The sequence below is a fragment of the Trachemys scripta genome, chromosome 9 (genome assembly GCF_013100865.1).
Source record: "Trachemys scripta elegans isolate TJP31775 chromosome 9, CAS_Tse_1.0, whole genome shotgun sequence".
In the NCBI taxonomy this organism is placed as follows: domain Eukaryota; kingdom Metazoa; phylum Chordata; order Testudines; family Emydidae; genus Trachemys; species Trachemys scripta.
Genome location: NC_048306.1, coordinates 95662061 through 95685324, shown reverse-complemented (window position 1 = coordinate 95685324; position 23264 = coordinate 95662061). Strand labels below are relative to the sequence as shown.

At 45.1% G+C, this 23264-nt stretch overlaps 2 protein-coding genes across 2 annotated transcripts in view; both read left to right on the top strand.

Annotated features, from left to right (window-relative positions):
• Positions 1-3559, top strand: part of AHSG (alpha 2-HS glycoprotein) — a gene marked incomplete in the record, with an annotated part of 13749 nt that extends 10190 nt beyond the window's left edge. Inside the window, 3 exon segments of the mRNA XM_034780738.1 lie at positions 289-399; positions 1835-1909; positions 3013-3559. Coding sequence (XP_034636629.1) covers positions 289-399; positions 1835-1909; positions 3013-3297 — 471 coding nt within the window.
• Positions 3560-9432: 5873 nt separating this feature from the next.
• On the top strand, positions 9433-22685 carry LOC117882469 (fetuin-B-like; the record flags this gene model as incomplete). Its single annotated transcript, XM_034780737.1, is given in 6 exon segments — positions 9433-9751; positions 14160-14270; positions 15913-16000; positions 19872-20038; positions 21111-21224; positions 22596-22685. Coding segments are annotated over 6 exon segments (792 nt in total), but the record flags the coding sequence as incomplete, so codon positions are not given.
• Positions 22686-23264: the final 579 nt, after the last annotated feature.

Genomic DNA, 23264 nt, shown 5'->3' with positions numbered 1-23264 from the left:
TGTTGAAACTATGATCCTTGCTATATTACAAAACGGAACATCCCTCCCACGGTTATGATGCAACGCTCATTTGCTTGTGTTTGCAAACAAGTTTGGCTTGCGCGAAACATGGTGTTGTTTTCCCAAGAGTTCTGTGGCAGCTAGCCATGTGATTCCCGCAGACTTCAGAGGGAGACAGAGAGCTGAAACCTACAGGGACCTCTTAGAAAATTCACCCCTTTATATTTCCTTGGCAGTTCTGTAGTTTCATGCTGCAAAGACAATTAAATGGTATTAATGTTTTATCAGCATATCCCAGACACTGTCACTGTCGAGTTTGCCGTTGTTGCCACTAACTGCTCAGCCAAAGATGCCCAAGATCATGTGGATGACTGTCAGCCGCTGGCTAAGGACCTAGCTGTAAGTATGCTGAGACTTTAGTCCTGATCAATCCAACTCAGAGGCTGAGATGAGCCAGCTTATATTGGTCCTGATTCTGTAAAGGATTAGACGCTACATGGATATAGGGTGCAAAGGGCTTATCCTGTCCATGACATGATTTCCAAGACCACGTCGAATCTCTTCCCCCCTTTATCATATAGGAGTTATACTTTGATGTACTCTAGTGGAGACAGTTTTAAAAGGGTGAGGCCAGGGGAATCATTTGCACAGAACATTTTATTAAACATGGTGCATGTTATCCTTTATTATCTGTACTGCACTAGCACCCAGAGACCCAGCCCTGTTGTGCTAAGTCACTGTACAAACACACAACAAAAGTTCCTACCATAGGTGCTGACTCCGGGGTGCTCCGAGGCTGGAGCACCCACAGAAAAAAAATAGTGGGTGCTCAGCACCCACCAGCCACCCGCCGATCAGCTGCTTGGCGGTGGTTGGGAGGCACTGGGGGGAAAGCAGGGAGTGGGGGGGAGGGAAGAGGTAGAGCAAGGGCAGGACGCACTTGTGGGAGGGGGTGGAGAACGGGAGGGAAGAGGTGGAGCAAGGCTGGGGCCTTGCAGGAAGGGGTGGAGTTGGGGCAGGGCCTTGGGGCACAGCAGGGGTGGAGCACCCACCTGGAAAGAAGAAAGTCAGCGCCTGTGGTCCCTACCCTGAAGTGCTTCAGACTACATGGTGTTAGTGCACTTTAGTTTGATACCTAAGCTCTCTAGCACCTTAGGATCAACTACTGTGTGTATGCAGCTCTTCATCTTTCTCATCTATAGCAATTAACTGCAGTTTTACAGTTTGGGTCTTTTAGCTGGCTGTCCATGTAACCCTCCTTGCATGCACACACGGACAGTTGGGCACCGCACTGGAAGAGTGCTAACAGGGAGTTAACACGTACTCACTGAGGCCTGGTCTACACTGGGGGGGAGGGGGGAGCTAAGTCAGTCTAAGTTACGCAACTTCAGCTACGAAAATAGCGTAGCTGAAGTCGACGTATGTAGAGCTACTTACTGCTGTGTCTTCACTGTGGTAGGTCGACTGCTGACGCTCCCCCGTCGACTCCGCCTACACTTCTCACTCCGGTGGAGTACCGAAGTCGAGGGGTGAGCGCTCAGCGGTCGATTTATCGTGTCTTCACTAGACACGATAAATCGACCCCCGCTGGATTGATCACTCCGGAGGTAAGTGTAGACATACCCTGATTGTACATTTAAAGACAATTATGTCATTCACTTCGATGGGAGCAGAACTGGCCTCAAAAGGAAGCATTTTACAGCTTAAATATGTAAACAATGTTGAGGTGTTAGGGGTTTTTTGAAGACTGTACTATCCCTTAGGTATTGTAATGCAACTATCTTCCACTTTCTAACTATGGATTCTTTAACTAATTGTCTTCTAATTTTGACAGCAATTTGGCTTCTGCAATGCAGAAGTTCTCACCAAAACCAGCATCACGGTGTCCTGCACAATTTACGAACATCAGGTACGAACTCTACATATTGTCTTTATTTTCAGAATATTTCCAGGATCTTAAAACGACTTGTAGCACCTGTCCAGGAGCGAGCTCTTCCTCCATTGATTGCACTAGTTTCTAGGTGCAACGCAAGGGGTTAACTTTAATGTATGAAGCTTGGTCTGAGTTCCTTCCGGGTTGCCTTAAGGTGTTCTATGCTGGAAATTGAGCCATGTTTGTCACCTGACATCAAACATAGTCCCACTTTGGTCCCCTTAACCATGATTGAATATGGTTATAATTATGTGCAAACTAGGCCAACCTGTGCTCAGGATCCATTGTCACAAAGCATGTCGGTCCCTCATTCTAGCAGGTGTCTATCACACACTCTTTGGTCCTGTCCATACCAGTGGACAAATTGTGTTCAACTAGGGTTGAGGGCTGATTAGCAGTAAACCATATTTGACATTAAAAGGGCCATGAAATTGACACTGCTACTTGGAACCCGCTCAGGAGATGAGATCAGCTGGGGCACTTTTGGTAACAGTCCCTAGATTTGGTTGAATTAAATCTACATTTAGACATTTTGCTTGAAATGTACCATCCCAGCTAAAACAGGTGCAGCTCCACTGGTGATAGCCATAGCAAGAGTGCCCCTGTAGACTGGGGCTCAGGCATGTGCTTGTGTTTTAGCCACCATGTTGCTCTGAGCAGGGTTAGACGACACGGCGGTCAAAATGCCGGTCTCTGGCCTAGCGTCCCCATCATTGATAACAGCAGTAGAGCTGTCCCAGTGGTAGCAATGGTGGAAGTTTTAAGTGGGGGGGGGAAAGTAATGTGCAAGTTAGGGCAGCATCTGGATCTGAGTATTTCACTGACCTCATAGGAATTGCTCAGGATTTATTCTGGTGCAACTGCAAGTAGACTCCACAGAGCTACCGATTATTAAAGAATGTGCAATAGCAGGTCCTGTCTTTGCGTTCGAATCTGGAGCCAACCGTTTCCAAAGTTCAGGGATATTTTGGATCTGGGGTTTGCTTCTGGGTCCACCGCTAGACAAAACCAATGTACCCATATATGATAAACTCCAAGTCACAGCGCACACAAACAGGACAGATGGCTTTCTTTTCCAGCCTGGAGTGACCCACCATCACCTGATTAAGGATCACCTGGGAGGACAACTTCCCACCGTGGTACACGGCTTCAAGCATCATGACCTCAGGCATTTCCACCACGGCTCAGTCCATGTTACATCAGAGTCCAGCTCTGCAGAAGCTCATGTTGGTCTAACACAAGCAATTCCTGTGGTCAAAAGAGATGTCGGGGCTGTTGTTGATCCAGCCATTCCTGCTCCCCCTGTAGGTCCAGGTCCTAAACACCCTGTGTGTCCTGGGAGGATACGACATTTCCAAGTGTAGGGTAAAGTACATTAGCTAGCTGCAAGTGGGTTAGCTGGTGGCATAACCCATTTCCAGAGCACACTGCCAAGTATAAGCGTCTGAGAGTGCTCAAATCCCTGAGCTCCAATGGGTTTCAACCCGATATATGAAAGTGATCGAAAGCTCACAATAATCTGCTCTGAAAGGTAGGCGACCACATACTGCGGCTGCTGTAAAACCCAGAACATCATGATACGAAAACCAACCAAAGGTGCTTCACAAATAAAACTTTAAACATGAATGCCTCTTTGCCTTCTTTCTATCCATATGCATTATCTGCATCGCCTCTCCTAATTTCTCAGTAACCTGCTTTATGGGGTGATGAGTCATATATTGGGCCTGATTTTCAAAGGCGCTGAGCACCTGCAGCTCCAACTGACTTCAGTGGGATATGTGGATGCTCAGCACTTCTGAAAATCAGGCCAAGACAGCTCTTAATCCACAGGCAGAAAAGACTTTGGGGAAAACTGGAAGTGTGGTCTTCTGCTTTCCCTCCCATCCTTTGTCTATTTTAGTTCACAGGTTCTCTGAGGCATGTGCCTGCCTTTAATATTTGTTTAAAGCACCTAACTCATTTTGGGGCATGACATCATGATACCATCAGTGTTCATTTACAAAGACAAAGAGATGGAATATGTAGCCGAATGCATATAATGTAACAATAAGATGGCCAGGCTTCCTCCTGTTCCCTAATTAAATAAATAAAAATGCATGGCCTTGAGTCTCTTAACCACATCTGCCATTTGCTGCAGGCTGCTCTGTAGTAGTGCCACATGCTGGCAGCATCTGCAGTTCAGGACCAGGCACACCTGATGGCGCTCGCTCTCCTGGCAGGAGATTATGATGTGCTGTGTATGTGCAGGTATGCGAGGGGATATCTATTTAAAGTAAATGCTATCTGCACGCAGCCCCATGAGACCGTAACAGGATCGTGCTTGCCATTTACTGTTGTGGTTAATAGACAAGGTCTCTCTCCGCCCCTCTCGCATATATAAGGGCTAAGTTATACCCTGGCTAGTGCACTGACGATGATCAGAGAAAACGGCCAGTGTGCAATTTTCTGTAGGAATCCTGCCAGCCAGGCCAGGATTCCACAGGCCGGGGGGAAGGTGCGGGGCACACACCGGTGCCCCTCTGAAGAGGAGCAGCACTGGCTGCAGCATGCATACTATCCAGCTGGATGTGCTGCCAAATCTGCAGACCACACGTCAATTCCGTTCTATACTTTGCTCAGAGTCATTGCCTTGGTCGCCAAGCACCTTCCAGTAGAGCATTAAGCAACACAACGAACACCTGTCCTTGGTGACATGGTGCACTAGTAAGTGCACCGGATAACCACGTCTCCTACTATTTCCTTCAAAGAGATTCTGCCCTGCTGGTTTTTGGGGGCGGGGGGATTCCATAGGCCCTCGTCACACCCACTCATTTCTTGCACACAATGCAGGCCCTATCTAGATTGTTACTGTTTTATTTGCATTCACATAACCTCAGCACAAGGACTATCTTCTTGTATTTTTACATTCTGGATTTCCCTTCACTAAACTCCAATGAGTGTCCTGAGCATAGTGCAGCATGTGTTACTCTACCGAGGGCACCTATGATGCTCCCTGTGCTCAGGAAAAGCTTCCCTTCCACAGCAGGACTGAGCACATGTTTGTGATCTCTGAAGATCCCTGGTCTACACTAACCCCCACTTCAGACTAAGGTACGCAAATTCAGCTAGGTTAATAACGCTGAGCTGGAGTACCGGCGTCGACGGCAAGCACTTCCGGGATCAATCAATCTAGACAAGACGCGATAAATCGATCCCAGAAGATCGATCGCTTACATCCGGACCAGGAAGTAAGTATAGACGTACGTGTAATGGTAAGTAAGTAATGGTAACAGGAATCATTTTCTTAGTAGCACAACAGGGGCACAAAGGAGGAGATCTGCTGCTTCCGGGCCCTGAACTGCTCCCCTCCTCCTCCTGATGTACACACTCACTCTCCGTCCTATCGGTAAAATGGAAGAATCAGCAAATGGTTTGTGTTAATCTAATGCAGCAATTAATAACCACAACTCTCATCCCCTCTCATTGTCACCTCCCCCCTTTTTAAACCACTGGCTTTAAACACAGTTATTCTCTCCCTCTGCAGCATATAGTCCTGCGTGTACACACCCCAACTGCTCTAGCTGATGCCCTTGTGCTTAGTGGTGATGAGTGATCTAGAAACGACAATTAACAAATCAACTAAACACGTTCCCTTTCTTTGAGTACAGAGCCAACAGCCGTGTCAGATCTGCATCGTTAACTCACTGCACTTTTCACCAGTTTCGATTGCCAGGCTGCCTGGGTATTCTGTGTGCATTCCAGCAGGACGTGCTGAGTTTTGCTGGCTATGTCCATGTTTCGATTGGTGCCCTAAGAGCAGTGACTTAACAGAAAGGAAGCTGTTTATACCCAGTTACGATTATACTTAGCTAAGTTCATGGAGGATAGGTCCATCAATGGTTATTAGCCAGGATGGGCAGGGATGCAAAACCATGCTCTGAAGTGTCCCTAGCCTCTGTTTGCCAGAAGCTGGGAGGGGGCGACAGGGGATGGATCACTTGATGATGACCTGTTCTGTACATTCCCTCTGGGGCACCTGGCATTGGCCACTGTTCGAAGACAGGATACTGGGCTAGATGGACCTTTGGTCTGACCCAGTATGGACCTTCTCATGTTCTTATGTTCAGTTGGGAGGGAATGAGAACAGAGCCAAGAATATAACAATTCCCCACCATAAGACCCACCAGCACAGCCAGCACTAATTGGCAACCCTGTCGGCAGTGTCAGCAGAGAGGCCAAGAAATGCATGGAAACAGAGAGTGAATGATCACCCTTTACCCGTGAGGGAGGACTGTCCAAGGCAGGGTGGAAGCAGGTTGGCAGGAGGCAGTGGAAGGGAGTTTGCAACACTGCTACTGCCTTCGCTTGCCAGGACTGTTTCTCTGGCACTTCTCACCTGCACTAAAATCATTTTAAAAACGTTACCATTTTTGTCTCTCCCCTTCCATAGCTCCCTTCCTTCCCAGGATCTTATGAACATAAGACTGGCCATACTGGGTCAGACCGATGGTCCATCTAGCCCTCTCCCACAGTGCAGCAATGTAAGGGCTAGCCACAATCGACCCTTGGGTCATTTCAAACCAGTTTTGCTTTGAAAGGAATTTCTGTGACCTTCTTCTGTTTGTATTTTGAAACTCACCTGAGAGCTAATAGGTAACTAGCGAGCAACTTCTTAGGCTGATGGATAAACCTCAAAAATCAGTAATGGGATACAAGCTCATAAGATTTTATATGAGTGTTATTACTGCTGAAAAAGAACAAAGCCAGTACATTGATCAGGGCTGACACTTAAAACTAAAATAGTGGCATTGCAACAGCAATCTACCTGATCCTTGTCTTGTAGCCTTATAAACCCCACGAAGTTGTGATATTCCTGTTGCATCCTGCAGCCTAAACTGGGATAGACTGTGTCAGTGCATGGGTAGATGCGAGAGTCCAAAGAGCTAACGATTCAGTAGATAGTGGTCTTTCCTCTGAGCCAGTCTGCTGATGGTGTTAGGGCAGGGGTGGGCAAACTTTTTGGCCCAAGGGCCACATTGGGCTTGCGCAACTGTATGGAGGGCCGGGTAGGGAAAGCTGTGCCTCCCCAAACAGTCTGCCCCCCCATCCGCCCCCTGACTGCCCCCCTCAGAATCCCCAACCCATCCAACCCCCCCGCTCCTTGTCCCCTGACCGCCCTCTCCCAGGACCCCCGCCCCCTATCCAACCGCCCTGCTCCCTGTTCCCTGACTGCCCTGAACCTTATCCACACCCCCGCCCCCTGACAGCTCCCCCCAGGACTCCCACCACCTGTCCAACTGCCCTCTGCTCCTTGTCCGCTGACCACCCCCTCCCGGGATCCCCCACCCCTAACTGCCCCCCAGGATCCCACCCTCTTATCCAACCCCCTCAGCTCCCTGTCCCGTGACTGCCCTCCCAACCCCTATCCACATCCCCGCCCCCTGAAAGGCCCCCTGACAGGCCCCCTGGGACTCCCACTCCCAACCCTCCCTGTTCCCCATCCCCTGTCCGCCCCCCCCAGAACCTCCGCCCCATCCAACTGCCCTCTCCTCCCTGACTGCCACCCCACCCCCCACTCCCTTACCCAACCCCGCCCCCCCCCGCTCCCTGCCCCCTTACCAGCAGCAGGAGCTCGCAGCCGCGACACCTGGCCAGAGCCAAGCTGCGCTCCCCACGCTGCCCAGCGGGAGCGACGGGCCAGAGCGCAGTCCATGCAGCGGCGTGGCTGTGGGGGAAGGGGGGACAGCAGGGGAGGGGCCGGGGACTAGGCTCCCCGGCCAGGCGCTCAGGGTCCGGGCAGGATGGTCCCGCAGGCCGGATGTAGCCCACGGGCCATAGTTTGCCCACGTCTGTGTTAGAGGGACAATCATGTTGTCTTTGAACACCAGACCTGGTGTAAGGAGCTGCCACTCCTATTTGGCCTGTGGGCCAAATTTAGCAGTGACATAAATGGTGGTGTAAATTGGTCAGAAAATGGGTAAAAGTGCAAAGTCATGTTTGTTGCACCAAGACAGCATTAAATGAGCATGTAACACAAGTGTAATTTCCACAGACACCAAGGGGGTGTATTAGCAGGATGCCTCTGTCTAAAGGCTGTAAGATAAAGCATCCCCTCCCTTTAGTTTATCCTATGCTCTCCTATTAGTTGCTTTTTCTGGTAGCTCCTCCCCAGCAATCCCTGGGCATGGAAGTTTACATTCATCAATGCCAGTGAGACAGTTTACCATGTACACCCGGTTTCTGGCCAGCTCACACCTGATGTGTAATTTACAGCAGCATCAGCACTGGGTTTGGCACATGGCTAACAGAAATGTCGCTGTGTGTTTTTATTAGTATAGGGGTTATCTGGTGTCCTGCTAATAGGCACCTGCGTCCACCTGAGCACCACAATGAGACAATTCCAGGTATCTGTTCACATGGAGGAAGGGAGAGGAGGAAATGGGAGCAGCCGTTGCAATCAGCAGTACTGTGGAGGGGAGGGGGACTTGTGCTGATTGTTAGGGGGAGGTATGGCATGTTTGCAGGATGAATTGCCTGGGGTGTCACTGGAGTGATGGTGGAGAGTCAGATGGCAGGAGAGGATGAGGTAAAGCTAAAGGTTTGCATAGTGAGGAGAGGTGGTTGGATGATGACAGAGAGGATGAGGGATGAGCAGGGAGGGTCAGGTAGCGGGTGGGTGTCAGACAGTGAAGAAGGATGTGTGGGCTGAGTAAGAGGGCAACAGCCCCAGGAAGGATATGTTAGTGGGTTGGGGAGAAGTTGCTTTGTATTTGTTTTGTAACAAGACATGTAACTGCATGACCTTATTTTGATAACCTTTGTCCACTCATCTTCCTATCTTCTCCCACCTATGGCAGTAGCTCTCCTTTTACGTCATGTCTACAAATAGTATTTCAGTTTGTTGGGGCAGGGACCGTGTCCATCTATATGTCTGGGAAGCACTTTGCACTTCAGGTTCATTGCAATGAATTATCACTGAAGCCAGTGGAGAGTTCTGCTTAAAAACAAGCAACATGGTATGGCCCATAGGTCTTTTTAGGCCAAGTCTCTATTATTATATTATCTCTTACTGTGAGGCAGGTCTGCATTCTCCATCTCAAACACAGATGGCGCTGTACATTTTACAAAGGCTTGTTATTTTATTTTTTCTATATATATTTAATTAATAAAATAAAAAGTGTAAATTCAGTTACCAAACTTTGGTCCTGATCCTGTTTCTGTTAAAGCCAATGGGAGATTGGTCCTTGGTTTTATAACAGAGCTTGTTCTCAGAGTACAGCATACAGACCGATTTTAATCAGCGAGGTTAAATGTATGTGGCCTGCCCAATGAAATCCACCTTGGACATGTGAAACCAAGAGCAGAATTTGGCCTTGGTCTACAAGCAGCTACACTGAATGTACAACCTTCTAGTCATTGACTTGGTGTTTGCAGTTGCCATGTTTGCAGGTTTAAAGGTGATGGTCAGTGTGTTATTTGAGGAGGATACAGCAAAGTATATAAAGAGGCCTGATTCCACTTCCAAAGTTTATTCTTGCATGCTGGCCCTGGCCTCTGTCTTGTGGCTTCCTAGAGGTTATAGCATTTCTGATCTGCCTCTCTGGTTTTCTTAGCAGAATGACCCTGCTTGTTTTGCTTCTCTTTGGCATTCAGTTGCTATGCTCCCGGGCTGTCTCTCCTCCATTGGTGGAACCGCCACCTCTGTTACTTTCCCCTGCGTGTAATGTCTCTGCAGTAGAGGCAGCTGCGGATCTGGCTCTGCGCCAGATCAATGCCAACCAAAGAGAAGGCTACGTGCTTGGTCTCTATCGAATTTTCAGCGTCCAAGAACAGCCCCAGGTAAGGAGCCCTCTCATTCTAGGGTAGTGTTTGTCCTGGGGAGGGGGGTGTACTTTGTGCATACTGTCCCGGTGCCCTAGCAATGGGGGTTTGAACCAGGGAATGCTCAGAAAGACATTTCACAACGGCTGGGAATTCATTCTGACGTGTAGAGAACGTGAAGAGCTAAATTTTTCTACGACTCTCAGAGCAGTGTCAACTTGACCCACAAATGAATGGAAATAATTTCACAGGAGCAATTTAAAGCAAGTAGGACTATTGGAAGCAGGAGGATCTGATTCTCTCTGGCCACGCACCTAGTACTGTCATCGGCATCTGTCCAGTGGGAGTGAAACACCACCATTGTCATTTAATAACATTGTACACCCACTTGGCTCAGATGTACTTGCTTATACAAGGTGCAAAGCAACAGTGTATTGGGCCCAGGGAATTTTTTCACATACAATTGGGCACCTCATTGAAGACTGACTTGCCAAGAGAGCTTTGAAACCAGGTCACAGGTAAAAATCAGACTGGATTTAAAAATAAATGTAGATCTAAGGGGAAAGTATATCTCTGTATGTGACTATTTTATTTATTATTGTTTGTATTGCAATAACATGTAGGAGGCCCAGCCAGGACCAATGTGCCAGGCCCCGATATGTAAGGCACTGTATAACCATGGTAGTAACACCCCCTTCCTCTACTGCACACTGATATAATATCTGTGCACTTGCTTGCATTGTTTAATGGCTAGAGCACTGTAACTGAACAGAAATTCCATTGCCACATATTTAAAGATCTCCCACATCTACTAGGACTTGTCACTATTTCCTACCCACCAAGACACAGCTTCTCCAGCAACCCGCCCAGGAAAATGCCATGGTTTAAATTTATCCGCCAGGGACAGGAACTGGGTCAATAAAGTTGCACACATATTCCACTGCTCTTTGAGCCAGATTCTCTACCCTTTGCACTGCTCAGGTGTCTCAAAGTGACCAGAAAGCAACCAGATTAGGTCAGTTGAGAGTTTCCCACATGGAGTCACTCTCAGCTTGCATAGAACCAGCACAGCTATTACCAGCGCTACTCCCTGAACTGACTCCATCACAATGGGCATATCAGAGGTATGTTGTGGGTATGGCTAGAGCACAGTGCACTCTGGCAATCCCCAGCTAAAGAATGGTCCACTGGGGCCTACTGCCAGATGACATAAATTAGAGCAGCCCCTAGGCTACTCTAATTTATGACAGGGTTGATGCAGATGTGCCATCAGGCACTTGCTCCCTGATGGGTCCATCCCCCTCCTCCTGTGCCAGGCATGTCTCAGCACAGGGGAGAATCTGGGCCTCTTTTTCAATATTGTCTCTCACTCACTTCCATTGCCTCTTCACTCTTTACCTTTAAGGCGTAGCTTGTGTCCTGGTTTGTTTTTCTTTTTTTTACTGATTATTACTCTTTTATTTCTAAAAAATGTACAAAACCACAGTATATAACAGCAAAATAGATCAACTAAACCCAGCATCTGAGCCAAAAGCACAAACAGCACTACTGAGACTGTATCACATTTGTGTCGCTGTGAAAATGGAACATACAGTGTGCATTCAAATAGGCCATGTTATTCAAAAATGTTAATGGATACCATTGACACCTTTGTTCCTCAGAAAGGGTTGAGAAACTTTTTCTTTGCCTGTGTTTTAAATCAGTGGAAAAGCCACACTTTCTCTTTCCCCCTCATTTTTGTGATCACTACCTATGATGAAAACATTTTCAGTATGCCTTCAGATTCAAATCTGCCCCTAACTGATTTGTGGCTTGATACTACTCTAAGACTTTTGCCATTGACTCAAATGGGAGTAGGACGGAGCCCTTCATTCACAGGACATGATGATCAATGTACTTCAGTGACAGGTTTTTAACTAGATCTTAAGTCATCATTAGATATTGGAACTTCCTTCTTTTACTGTTTTTAACAAGTCTCCTGTCCCCCGCAAGAGTTGCTAACCTGTGGTTGCCAATTCCCTTCTGGCTCCAAGACTGGTGGTGTCAGAGGTGAAAGTAAGCCAGTCCGGTCTGGTATGGCATACCGGCAAGAGCCAGTACACAGCCGACCGTACCGGCAGGGGGCAGCTTCCCAGGCTGGCAATTTAAAAGGGCCCTGGACTGCCGGCAGCAGCCGGAGCCCCACGCCCTTTAAATCACTGCCAGAGGCCCGCTGCCGGAGCCCTAGGGTAGCCCCAGGATTCCAGCAGCGATTTAAAGGCCCACGGCTCCTGGCCGCCGCTACCGCAGTCGGAGCCCCAGGCCCTTTAAATCGCTGCCGGAGCCACGGGGTACCATTGACGATTTAATGGGTCTGTGGATTTAAAGGCCCAGCCCCTTCTGCCTGAGGCCCCGCCCCTTCTGGTTGAGACCACCCCACCCCTTGCTCAGGACCCTGGCCCTGCATACGAGTAAGTCCCTTAAGTTACTTTCACCCCTGGGTGGTGTTAGTGTCAGCAGAATCAAAGCAAGGGATATGCCGATGTAGAAAACAGAAATCAGGCGTTATCCAATACTGAATAGATCTCAAACAGTTCCTTCTTAATAATCTTATTTATGCAATAAAAAATAAGGGTAATGAAATGCTCTGTGATCTGCTCACCACTGAATAAATTCTGAACTAGCCTTTCCCCACTGGAGGCTAATGCATCTGAAAGTCAGTACATAAAACTGACATGGACTGTACAGTATACTCATAGTCCTTCTGTCTGTTAGAACTGGTCCAGTACTGGAGCTTGGGCAGGGTAAGAGAAAGATTTTGGTTCAGTTTGATTGTATTTAAGCACTTAAATATTCCTGAATTCACCAAGCTTCAAAACCAGTCTGTGTGATTCAGCGGAATAGACATATCTGACATCGAACATGTGTTTGAGCGCAAATACACCTGTTTGATGCAGAATGTGTGTGCTCCAAAATACATGGGTGACTAATCTGGAAGCTCAAATACCAACTTCAGATTCTTTATACATCCCTCCATTCCTATCTGCTCGCCTGTGATATTCAGAAGAATGTTTTTCTAAGACAAGATATATTCAAAAATAATGAATCTGGCTCCCAAATGCTGCACACAGAGACAAAAAACACTGAAATTTGCAGAACTTTGACTGGTTCTACTGTCAGTCTAATCCAGTGGTTCTCCATCCGCGGCCCAAACAGCACACAGCTGCGGCCCATGTGACATCCTCAGGGCCATACAGGTAATATATATATTGAGTGGATCCGGCCCACATAACACATAGAGAGCTGCATATGTGGCCCACAAAGGTAAATCAGTTGAGAACCACTGGTCTAATCTGTAATCTAAATTAGCCACTAGCCATTACATTTTAAAGCCGTGTGTCACTGCAGTGCCTAGGTGCCATGCACAAAGTAAAAGTCACATCTGATTTCATCCACAGAAGGACCAGCATTCTCTAACCCACGTGCACTATATCCATTGTCCTGAGACGAACCATTGAGATGGTTTTCTTCCAGTGGAACATTTAGAGCAGCAAATAAACATGATAGTGTATCTGTACAGTGATGGCAAAGCACAGGAGATGCCTGCAGTGTCTCTTTCCATAATAATACCTAGTTCTCACACAGCACTTTCCTTCAATAGATCTCAAAAGCACTTTTACCAGGAAGATCAGTATCAACATCACATTTTACAGATGGGAAACTTGGGCACAGAGGAGGGAAATGACTTGTCCAATGTCACCCAGCAGGCCAGGGGCCAAGTAAGGAATAGAACCTAGGTCTACTGAGTCCTAGTCCAGTACTCTAGCCTGCAGCATGCTTCTGATCTAGATTATGGTCTAGACAGTATTTGGTCCTGCCATGCGGACAGGGGACTGGACTCGATGACCTCTCGAGGTCCTTTCCAGTCCTAGAATCTATGAATCTATGATGTCATATGCCCCATGCATGCTAGGAAACGTCAACTTCAACAATATACATTCTTTATTTACTGACACAACATACCTGTAGATAATTCTTTTGTTTTCACTAACATTAGAACAGACCTAAATTTCAACCAAACCATAAAGTTCTGTTAACTATTTTAAAAACAATTTCCCATTACCATGGTTCATCCTCATTCTGGGGTTCTGGCTGGCACCTGAACAGGAAGTGTGAAAATAACTCAAAGAACGGCTGTTCTTGCAATAATTCTGACCTCACTGAGGGCTGGAAGCATTAGAAGTATTTCAAGACAGCATGTTCTTACAGGCCAGATCCTCAGCTGGCATATGCTGATTTACACTAGCTGAAGATTTGGCCCACAACATTTCCAGCTTTTGGGGGGGTGCTTGTAGGAACTTTCTGACATTTGTCCATCCCTCATTGTTATTCTCTTTTCTTTGTAATGGGTGAAACTATGACATAACCCTTTTTTTTGCTTGTTTAGAGAATCGCTGGCTCTGTCTTCTATCTCACCTTGGATGTGGTAGAAACTGACTGCCATGTACTCAGCAGAAGGTTGTGGAAGGATTGTAAGAACAGACCTACCCATGAAACCGTAAGGATTTATTTCATTTATTTAGTTTTAGATTTACGTGTACATGGGAGCGTATGGCTCAGGTATTATTGAAGGAAGCAAAGATCCTTCCACAGATGGTTCTTATAAGCAGTCGGCTGGTTAAAAATTTGAAACTTTTTAATAAAAAATATTTGTAAAACATTTCCATGAAAATATTTCACTGTTTCCCAACCAGTTTATAAGCGTTCTCAAATTCAAAATGTCAACAATTTTTTTCCAACCAGATCTAATAAGCAGTTACTGGTAAATATGCGTGTTTAGAATCCCTGTAAGGGTTTCTCTGAAAATAGCCTGACAAAGGAGGAATGAAAGAGACTCGCTTTATTCATCTTAATGCTTGTTTTTGTTCTGACAATCTAACTAACTAGAGGCCTGAAAAAGTAAAGAGAAAGAACAAACAACAAGCTAAGCCTCACGGATGCAGCAAGCAACCTGGGCTTACTGCTAGAGCCAGTCAACACTTTTTTGACAAAATATTTTCACAGGAAAGGAATTCTGCATGAAAGACTGTTTTAGCATCTGATGAAAATATTCAGGTTTTGGTTAAAAACAAACAAACTAAAATGTTTGGTTTTTGTCAAACAGTTTTTATTTTTTAAAACAAAAACCTGAAATTCAAAAATAAAAATGTCCTGACCATCACAGCAGTTCCTTTGGCGGTTAGAAGGAACTGATGGGCAGTTGGGTTCCGCCTCTTTTATACCTCTGGAGCCCTCCACAAAGGGAGAAACAGTGAAGGGTGAGTGGCCCCAGTGGACACTGTTCATCAGAAGATTTCTGAAGCTCCCAGCTCATGTGCCTTGATCCCACAAGGGGAAATACTGAAGAGGCCACCTGAGCATTAACATTTAAAGTCACTGATAGGAGGAACATACTGGGTGAGATTCTTTTAATACTGCTGGTATAAATTCATGCTAAAGCCAGCATAATCAACCCAGGTTCACTGTAGTATGAGGGTGATCCTCCAGTGCCATAGATCTGATGTACAGACTTTTATGTCATTCTCCCTCCTTGCTACCCACACAGCATGGAAAAGGGTCAGACTCATGGCTGGAAGATAGCGGGAGTGGGTGGGACATTTCCACTGTGCTGAGCTCCAGCTGTTTTCAGATGGTTGGGCTCTGTGTATACACCCCTCCAAGTCCCCAATGGAGGGGGCAAAGCCAGGGAAAAGGAAATGTGCCAGTGCACCCCAGCAATCCCCAGTTGCCAGAAGAAGTGGGGGGAGGCTGGGCAGCTAACTGGCAGTGCGCAGGTGTAGCACCAGCCTTATGATCAGGGAGCCAAAACCAGCTCCTTTGTGCTCTCTCTTCTCAGCTGTACTTAGTGGCCAACTGAGAATCTGAACCTACTGGTCAGATTCTAAACTGGCATAGCTCCCCTGAAGTCAATAGAATTACGTTGATTTATAACGGCTGAGGATCTGGCTTTTTATTTCTCAAAGGTCTTTTCAGGTGATAAACGTGTTAAATCTCAGCTGAACACTAATGCAAAATCCGTCTTTGTAAAGAATTATATAACTGTATGGAGAAGAATGCACTGTTTAGAGGCTCTATGGCTACTGACAGGTTGCAAAACTAAATTCCACCTACAGTCATAGCACATATTTATATTTCTTTAGGTTTTTGGGCAGTGTAAAGCAACCCTCTACATTAACAAGCCAATGAGAATTGTTCACCTGCAAAGCTATGAGTGCACTTTACAGCCAGGTATGTTATTCTTAATATGTTTCTTATAATAAAAGATTGGGGGAACATGGAAGGATTGCATGGAAACTTTTTAAAGACACCATAATAGAGGTTCAACTTAAATGTATCCCCCAAATTAAAAAACCTAGTAAGAGAACCAGAAAAGAGCCACTGTGGCTAAACAACAAAGTAAGAGAAGCAGTGAGAGGCAAAAAGGCATCCTTTAAAAAGTGGAAGTTAAATCCTAGTGAGGAAAATACAAAGGAGCATAAACTCTGGCAAATGAAGTGTAAAAATATAATTAGGAAGGCCAAAAAAGAATTTGAAGAGCAACTAGCCAAAGACTCAGAAAGTAACAGCAAACAATTTTTTAAGTACATCAGAAGCAGGAAGCCAGCTAAACAACCAGTGGGGCCACTGACGATCGAGATGCTAAAGGAGCACTCAAAGACGATAAGGCCATTGCGGAGAAACTAAATGAATTCTTTGCATTGGTCTTCACGGTAGAGGATGTGAGGGAGATTCCCAAACCTGAGACATTTTTTTAAGTGACAAATCTGAAGAACTGTCCCAGACTGAGATGTCATTAGAGGAGGTTTTGGAACAAACTGATAAACTAAACAGTAATAAGTCACCAGGACCAGATGGTATTCACCCAAGAGTTCTGAAAGAACCCAAATGTGAAATTGCAGGACTACTAACTGTAGTCTGTAACGTATCATTTAAATCAGGTTCTGTACCAAATGACTGGAGGATAGCTAATGCAATGCCAATTTTAGAAAGGGTTCCAGAGGTGACCCCGGCAATTACAGGCTGGTAAGACTGACTTCAGTATCGGGCAAACTGGTTGAAACGATAGTAAAGAACAAAATTGTCAGACACATAGATGAACATAATTTGTTGGGGAAGAGTCAACATGGTTTTTGTAAAGGCAAATCATGCCTCACCAATCTACTAGAATTATTTGAGGGGGTCAACAAGCACGTGGACAAGGGGGATCCAGTGGATATAGGGTATTTAGATTTTCAGAAAGCCTTTGACAAGGTCCCTCACCAAAGGCTCTTAAGCAAAGTAAGTAGTCATGGGATAAGAAGGAAGGTTCTCTCATGGATTGGTAACTGGTTAAAAGATAGGAAACAAAGGGTAGGAATAAATGGTCAGTTTTCAGAATGGAGAGAGATAAATAGTGGTGTCCCCCAGGGGTCTGTGCTGGGACCAGTCCTAGTTAACATATTCATAAATAATCTGGAAAAAGGAGTAAACAGTGAGGTGTCAAAATTCACAGATGATACAAAACTACTCAAGATAGTTAAGTCCCAGGCAGACTGCGAAGAGCTACAAAAGGATCTCTCAAAACTGGGTGACTGGGCAGCAAAATGGCAGATGAAATTAAGTGTTGATAAATGCAAAGTAATGCACATTGGAAAACATAATCCCAACTATATATATAAAATGATGGGGTCTAAATTAACTGTTACCACTCAAGAAAGAGATCTTGGAGTCATTGTGGATGTCTGAAAACATCCACTTAATGTGCAGAGGCAGTCAAAAAAGCAAACAGAACGTTGGGAATCATCAAGAAAGGGATAGATAATAAGACAGAAAATATCATATTGCCTCTATATAAATCCATCGTACGCCCACATCTTGAATACTGCGTGCAGATGTGGTCACCCTATCTCAAAAAAGATATATTGGAATTGGAAAAGGTTCAGAAAAGAGCAACAAAAATGATTAGGGGTACGGAACGGCTGCCGTATGAGGAGAGATTAAGAAGACTGGGATTTTTCAGCTTGGAAAAGAGACAACTAAGGGGGCATATGATAGAGGTCTATAAAATGACTGGTGTGGAGAAAGAAAACAAGGAAGTGTTATTTCCTTCTCATAACACAAGAACGAGGGGCCACCAAATGAAATTAATAAGCGGTTCTTATGTTCTTAATGCTTAAAGAAAGAGCCCAGCAAATCCATGAATATCCAGGGGCCATTTTTGTGGATCATGGATCAGATGCAGATACAAATTTTGTATCCGTGCAGGGCTCTACTTAAAATGTGGCTCTACTCTGAGAAGTGACTAAAAATGGCATCATGGTGTGTCATGGTAATTTCCTCTCAATGGCATCTGCCCTGCCTCTCTTTCTCAGGGCAGAATGATACAAGCTGTTGATCTCGAGGACTTTTAGGACCAACATAACTAGACAGGTTCTGACTTGGAACTGAAAAGAGGATGAAAGACTTTTTACATGTGCATTTGGCATGGCACTTTGAATATGATGCAATTCCTTTGCATCTTCACAGTTCGTTTCATCCAAGGACCTCCAAATGCTTTACAAAAGCAGCTAAATATCATAATCCCAATTTTACCATTAGGGAAAGAGACTAAGCAGAGAGACAAAGCAATTTATCTACTTAGTGACAGAGTTGGGAGTAGAACCTTTTTCTCCTCACTCTCAGTTTCCTGCTTTAACCACTAGACACATTGCTTCTAATATTTCAATTGAGATTATTGAATATTTCTGCAAAGCACCTAGCATGCTGCAGAAAAATGAAATGTATTATTATTATTTCCAGCATGTATCCTCTGGTAATCAATATGGCATGGGACAGCAATGGACATGGGATAGCAAACTCCCCCCAAATTATTAGTGTTATTTCATGATGCTTCTGCTAAACAAAAGTAGGTGGGATCCTTCACCCATGTTCAGGCAAAACTCCCATTTATGCCACTCTCTTCAGGGGTGTTTTTCACATTTTCATTTTTCTGCGGGAAATCCACCAGGATGATGCCACAAGAGCCTTTGGAGAGACCTACTTCCCAGTCTCTTGGTTCCCTTTGGAGCATCTGCCCTGATAGACTTTCCACACTAGAGATGAGTCCAAGCCAAAACCACAGATATAAACACTCCTGATCTTTGCCAGTGTCTGTATCTAGATCTCACGACTGATTCCTAGGTCTATAAGGGGCTGAACATTATGGTTTGGGCTCATCTATTGACACTTCTCAATAAGTTACAAACTCTGGGTTTGATTTGCCCCCATTGATGCAGGGGGTGCAAATTGCCAGCAGGGACCACAGCCCTCTGTGAGGGGAGATGGTGTGTATGTGTGGGGTGCATGGGAGGCATCCCCAAGGGAAATGCATGTGGTGTTGCACCACTATCTTCTCTGCGGTTTCCAGGAGGAGAAATAAACTTTAAAATGCATCTGGTGCTCTAAGGGAGCCTTGGTGATGGAGACTGCCAATTAGATCCTCTGGGTGCTCTGGCTATATGCCCCTTCCTGGCCAGAGCTGCACATTTTAAGGGCTTTCTTTGGCTGGCTGCCAAGCAGAGCAGGGATTCTGAGCCCTTTGTGCCATTGCAACCTCTCTCTAAGCAGTGGGGTGGGGAACTCTGAGGCAAAAGCCATCAGTCTCCAGAGTAGTGGTTCTCAACCCAGGGGCTGCTTGCAGGCCAATCAGCACACAGCTGCAGCCCATGTGACATTCTCAGGACCATACTGGTAGTAAATATATTGTGTAGATGCAGTCCACATAACACATAGAGAGCTGCATATGTGGGCCACAATGGTAAATAGGTTGAGAACCACTGCCCAGAGTGACAGTGTTTGGCGAGGGGGCGAGCTGATGTGGTGGATTTGTGGGGGTTGATTGGGGGGGGGTGTCACATGACAGTTCAATTACTAGGTCAATGGCTATAATCTTGTATCAAATATTGTTGTTTGAAATTGTGTGAAATGCCAAGGGCATGTGTGGGGCTGGGGCTTGAAAGCCTAAAGAAATGAATAAGCACGAAATAGGCACATCAACCTGCCTACCTACCTATATCTGTCAATGGGACTGTAGTGTTTTGAAACCTATCTTATCAACATGTATTTGTTATTTTCAACAAAGTTCCATCAAGCTCATTTTTAAGGATTTGCCCTGACTGTCCAGTCCCTGGCTGTCCAACGGAGCCCAAGTACCTGGAAACTGCTGTTGTAAGCCTGGCCAAATTCAACAAGGAAAGTGAGCACGCTCATTCTTTCTCTGTCCTCAACGTTACCAAAGCTTCAATGCAGGTAAGGCTGAAATTCATACAGCCCACTTTAGGCCCTGGAAAGCATTGATACAACTGCTGCACTTTGTACAAGTTGCTCTATCAGGTGCAAAGATGGGCTTGAGCACCAACAGTTGGTTCAGGATAGGATTCTGAACCCTTCAAAGTTTGAGGCTGTGTAGATCTGTGGCTTTGATTCATCTTATTCTAGAGAGACGAGCCAGTTACAAAATTCAGATCTAGATTTGAACTCCATAGTTCATTGTCCCTGCTGGCAATTTGCCCCTGGGCTTTGGATTCAGGCCTACCTCTAACAAAAGGCCCAGCTGATAAAGTATTTAGTGTAGCATAGAGGTTGCACACCTGCAACTCACCAAATTAGCTTAAACATAATTAAAAATATTATTGCACAGTGAGGAGGTGCTAATTATCAGTGTCCTGGCTAAATTTCATGTGTTCCTCACAATTATATCTTGCCTCTCTAAAATTCGTTTCAACTGGATAGTCTTCACTCTCTGTCTGTAACAGTTGTGTAGTGTTACTCATAGACTTTAAAGTCAGAAGGAACCATCATGATCATCTTAGTCTGACTTTGTGCAGATTGCAGGCCACACTGTGTGCTGTTTACATTTTTCCATTTTCCAACCCAGAAGTGGCTGCATTTCAGGACAGGGGTCAAGTGATACCTATAGATAAAATGTTGGTTGAGCCACAATGAGGATCTTTGGATGAAAGTCTCTGTGTAAATATCAATTATTAATAGTATTTAAAAGAAAAAAGCATTTTAATCTAGTTTCAGCTTTGGCTGATGCATGAGCTAGCGTGATACTTCAGTGGGAGTTCTGTATAAAAGGTAAGCATCAGGCTGTGGGACAGCATTCGGCGAATATGGAAAATATATTCTCCTGCAATACAGCTAAGAAACTCAGAAGTCTAACCCTACTCCCTCTGTTGTTCATGGGAGTTTTGCAGTCAGTGCAAAAGGTGCAGGATTGGGATTATGAATTTCTTTTCCTCTTGCTGGTAAATTTGCAAAGGCTAAAAATAACAGTCAATGATCTCTCTCTCTCTCTTCTCATATAAAACTTTGACAGTGGGTCGTTGGTCCTTCACACTTTGTAGAATTTACAATTCAGGAGACATCCTGCTCCAAAAATGAATCCGTTGCTGAGGTCTCCAAGTGCAAGCCCCTCTCACCTGAATTGGCTGTAAGTAATTCTGTTTGCAAAAATACATAACTTTGTGGATATTATGATTTTTGCATTAAGCATTTTGCATATCTTCTTCTGTTTTTCTTCTTTATGAACATAATCCAAAGCCCACGGAAGTCAATGGGAATCTTTTCATTGACTTCACTGGCCTTTGGATCAAGCCCTATATATGATTATTATTTATTATTTATATTAATGTAGTACCTCAGAGCTCCAGTCATGGATTAGGATCCCATTGTGCTAGGGGCTGGACAAACACAGAACTGAAAACAGTTTCTGCTCAAATTGTTTACCGTTTAAGACAAGTATCCCCGATAAAATTCTGGATAACTGTCCAGAAGTGTATGAACATGAATGGCACAGAAAAATACAGTACAGAATGAGCAGAGTAGCTAGTGCTTTGCAAAAGTTATTAGTTCTCAAGGGCTTCTTCAGTACAAACAGCCACAAATAATGAAGTATAAAGAATACACACAAATATATGTACATTGTGCTCCAGAAGTCAAATATAGAAAACCTTTAGAAATTAGAGGAAGGAACTTGAAGACATCGGAAAGGTTAAATTAGCACATTAGCCAATCGATTCTGTTCTCTTAACCTTAGCCTAGAACTGTGCTCCCTACCAGCATGTGTAAATCTAGGGCTTGTCTACATGGCATTGCAGTTCAGACTACAGGGGTGTAAATTGTAGAGAGCTCTAATGTGTTATGATCTCATTGCCTGCTGGCGTGAACGAAAAGGCAGCTAGTTTGCACTGATGTCGTCTCATTCCAAACAGGACTACATTCACATGCACTATGCAGCTTTTAGTTCACACCAGCAGGATCCACATAAGGAAGTTAGAGGGCAGCACGTTAGAACTCTCTACAGTTCAGACCCCTGTAGTCGGGACTCTGGCACCATGTAGACAAGCCCACAGTTGTTATTATCAGTATTCTACCAAGGTTTCCTTGATCAGTGTGAAGAGAGATTTCTTTCTCTGAGAACTGTAATCTAATACTCTTTTATAGGCCTGGCCTCTAATGGCATTTTCTGAAAATGTCCCCTATCACCAAAGCATTTCCATACTGGTAATAACATCAGAGTCAGAGTAGATGGTGTATAGGCAGCTGTCAGCATTTTTACCGTCATGTCATCTAATCCTACTCAGAGATAAAAAAATTAATCTGGGAAATCTGTCCTCCTAGGTAACTTTGCCAGCACAAAAATCAAAAGTTTGCACTAACTATACATCTATGCAAATGTATTTGTGGAGCTAAATCTGTTTGGACTTTCATAATCTCCTATTTTACAATCTTAACCTCTAAATATTAGTGATGCAATGTGGTTTGATGCTCACTTGTCCTAATTAGCCATTTCTTTTTCCAGCACACTGGTCTCTGCAAAGGCTCTGTAATGGACAGTCAAATTGATAAACATCAGTTTGTCAGAATATCCTGCGAAATCTACGATCCACAGGTATTTCTCCATCTAACTAAAAGTTTGCAGAAAGGTCCTTTATAAAATAAAACTGGAATGAATAACGTCTGATCATTCTGTGTTAGGATTATTCACAAAGTAATGGACTGCATGCATAGGGGAAATCAGAAAGAAACTCACTTGTGATAAGAGGATCATTTCATTGCCAGATGGTGAAAAAAGGCAATACAATACAATTTCAGGCAAGCCTTCACCCAGGGTCCTGAGCAGGCTTATACAGTCCATGTGCCCACGACTTCACTGCTATTGTTATTCGAGCTAGCTAGATCAAAGTTAGCTCAGATATGTTTACCCATGCTGCAGTCACACCTCAGATTGAAGTGTAGATATACCCATAGTCATTAAAACAAGCTGTATCCCAAACACTTTACAAAGCAAAGACATTTACAGAATTAAAGCAACAATCAGGGCTGGCTCCAGCCACCAGTTGACCAAGCACGAGCTTGGGGCAGCACCTTGTAAGGGGTGGCCAATCTTGGGGTGGCGAGGCGGCAGTTGGGGTTTTGTTTTGTTTTGTTTCGGCGGGGCAGCGCTCGGGGGGGGTTGTTACAGCGGGGC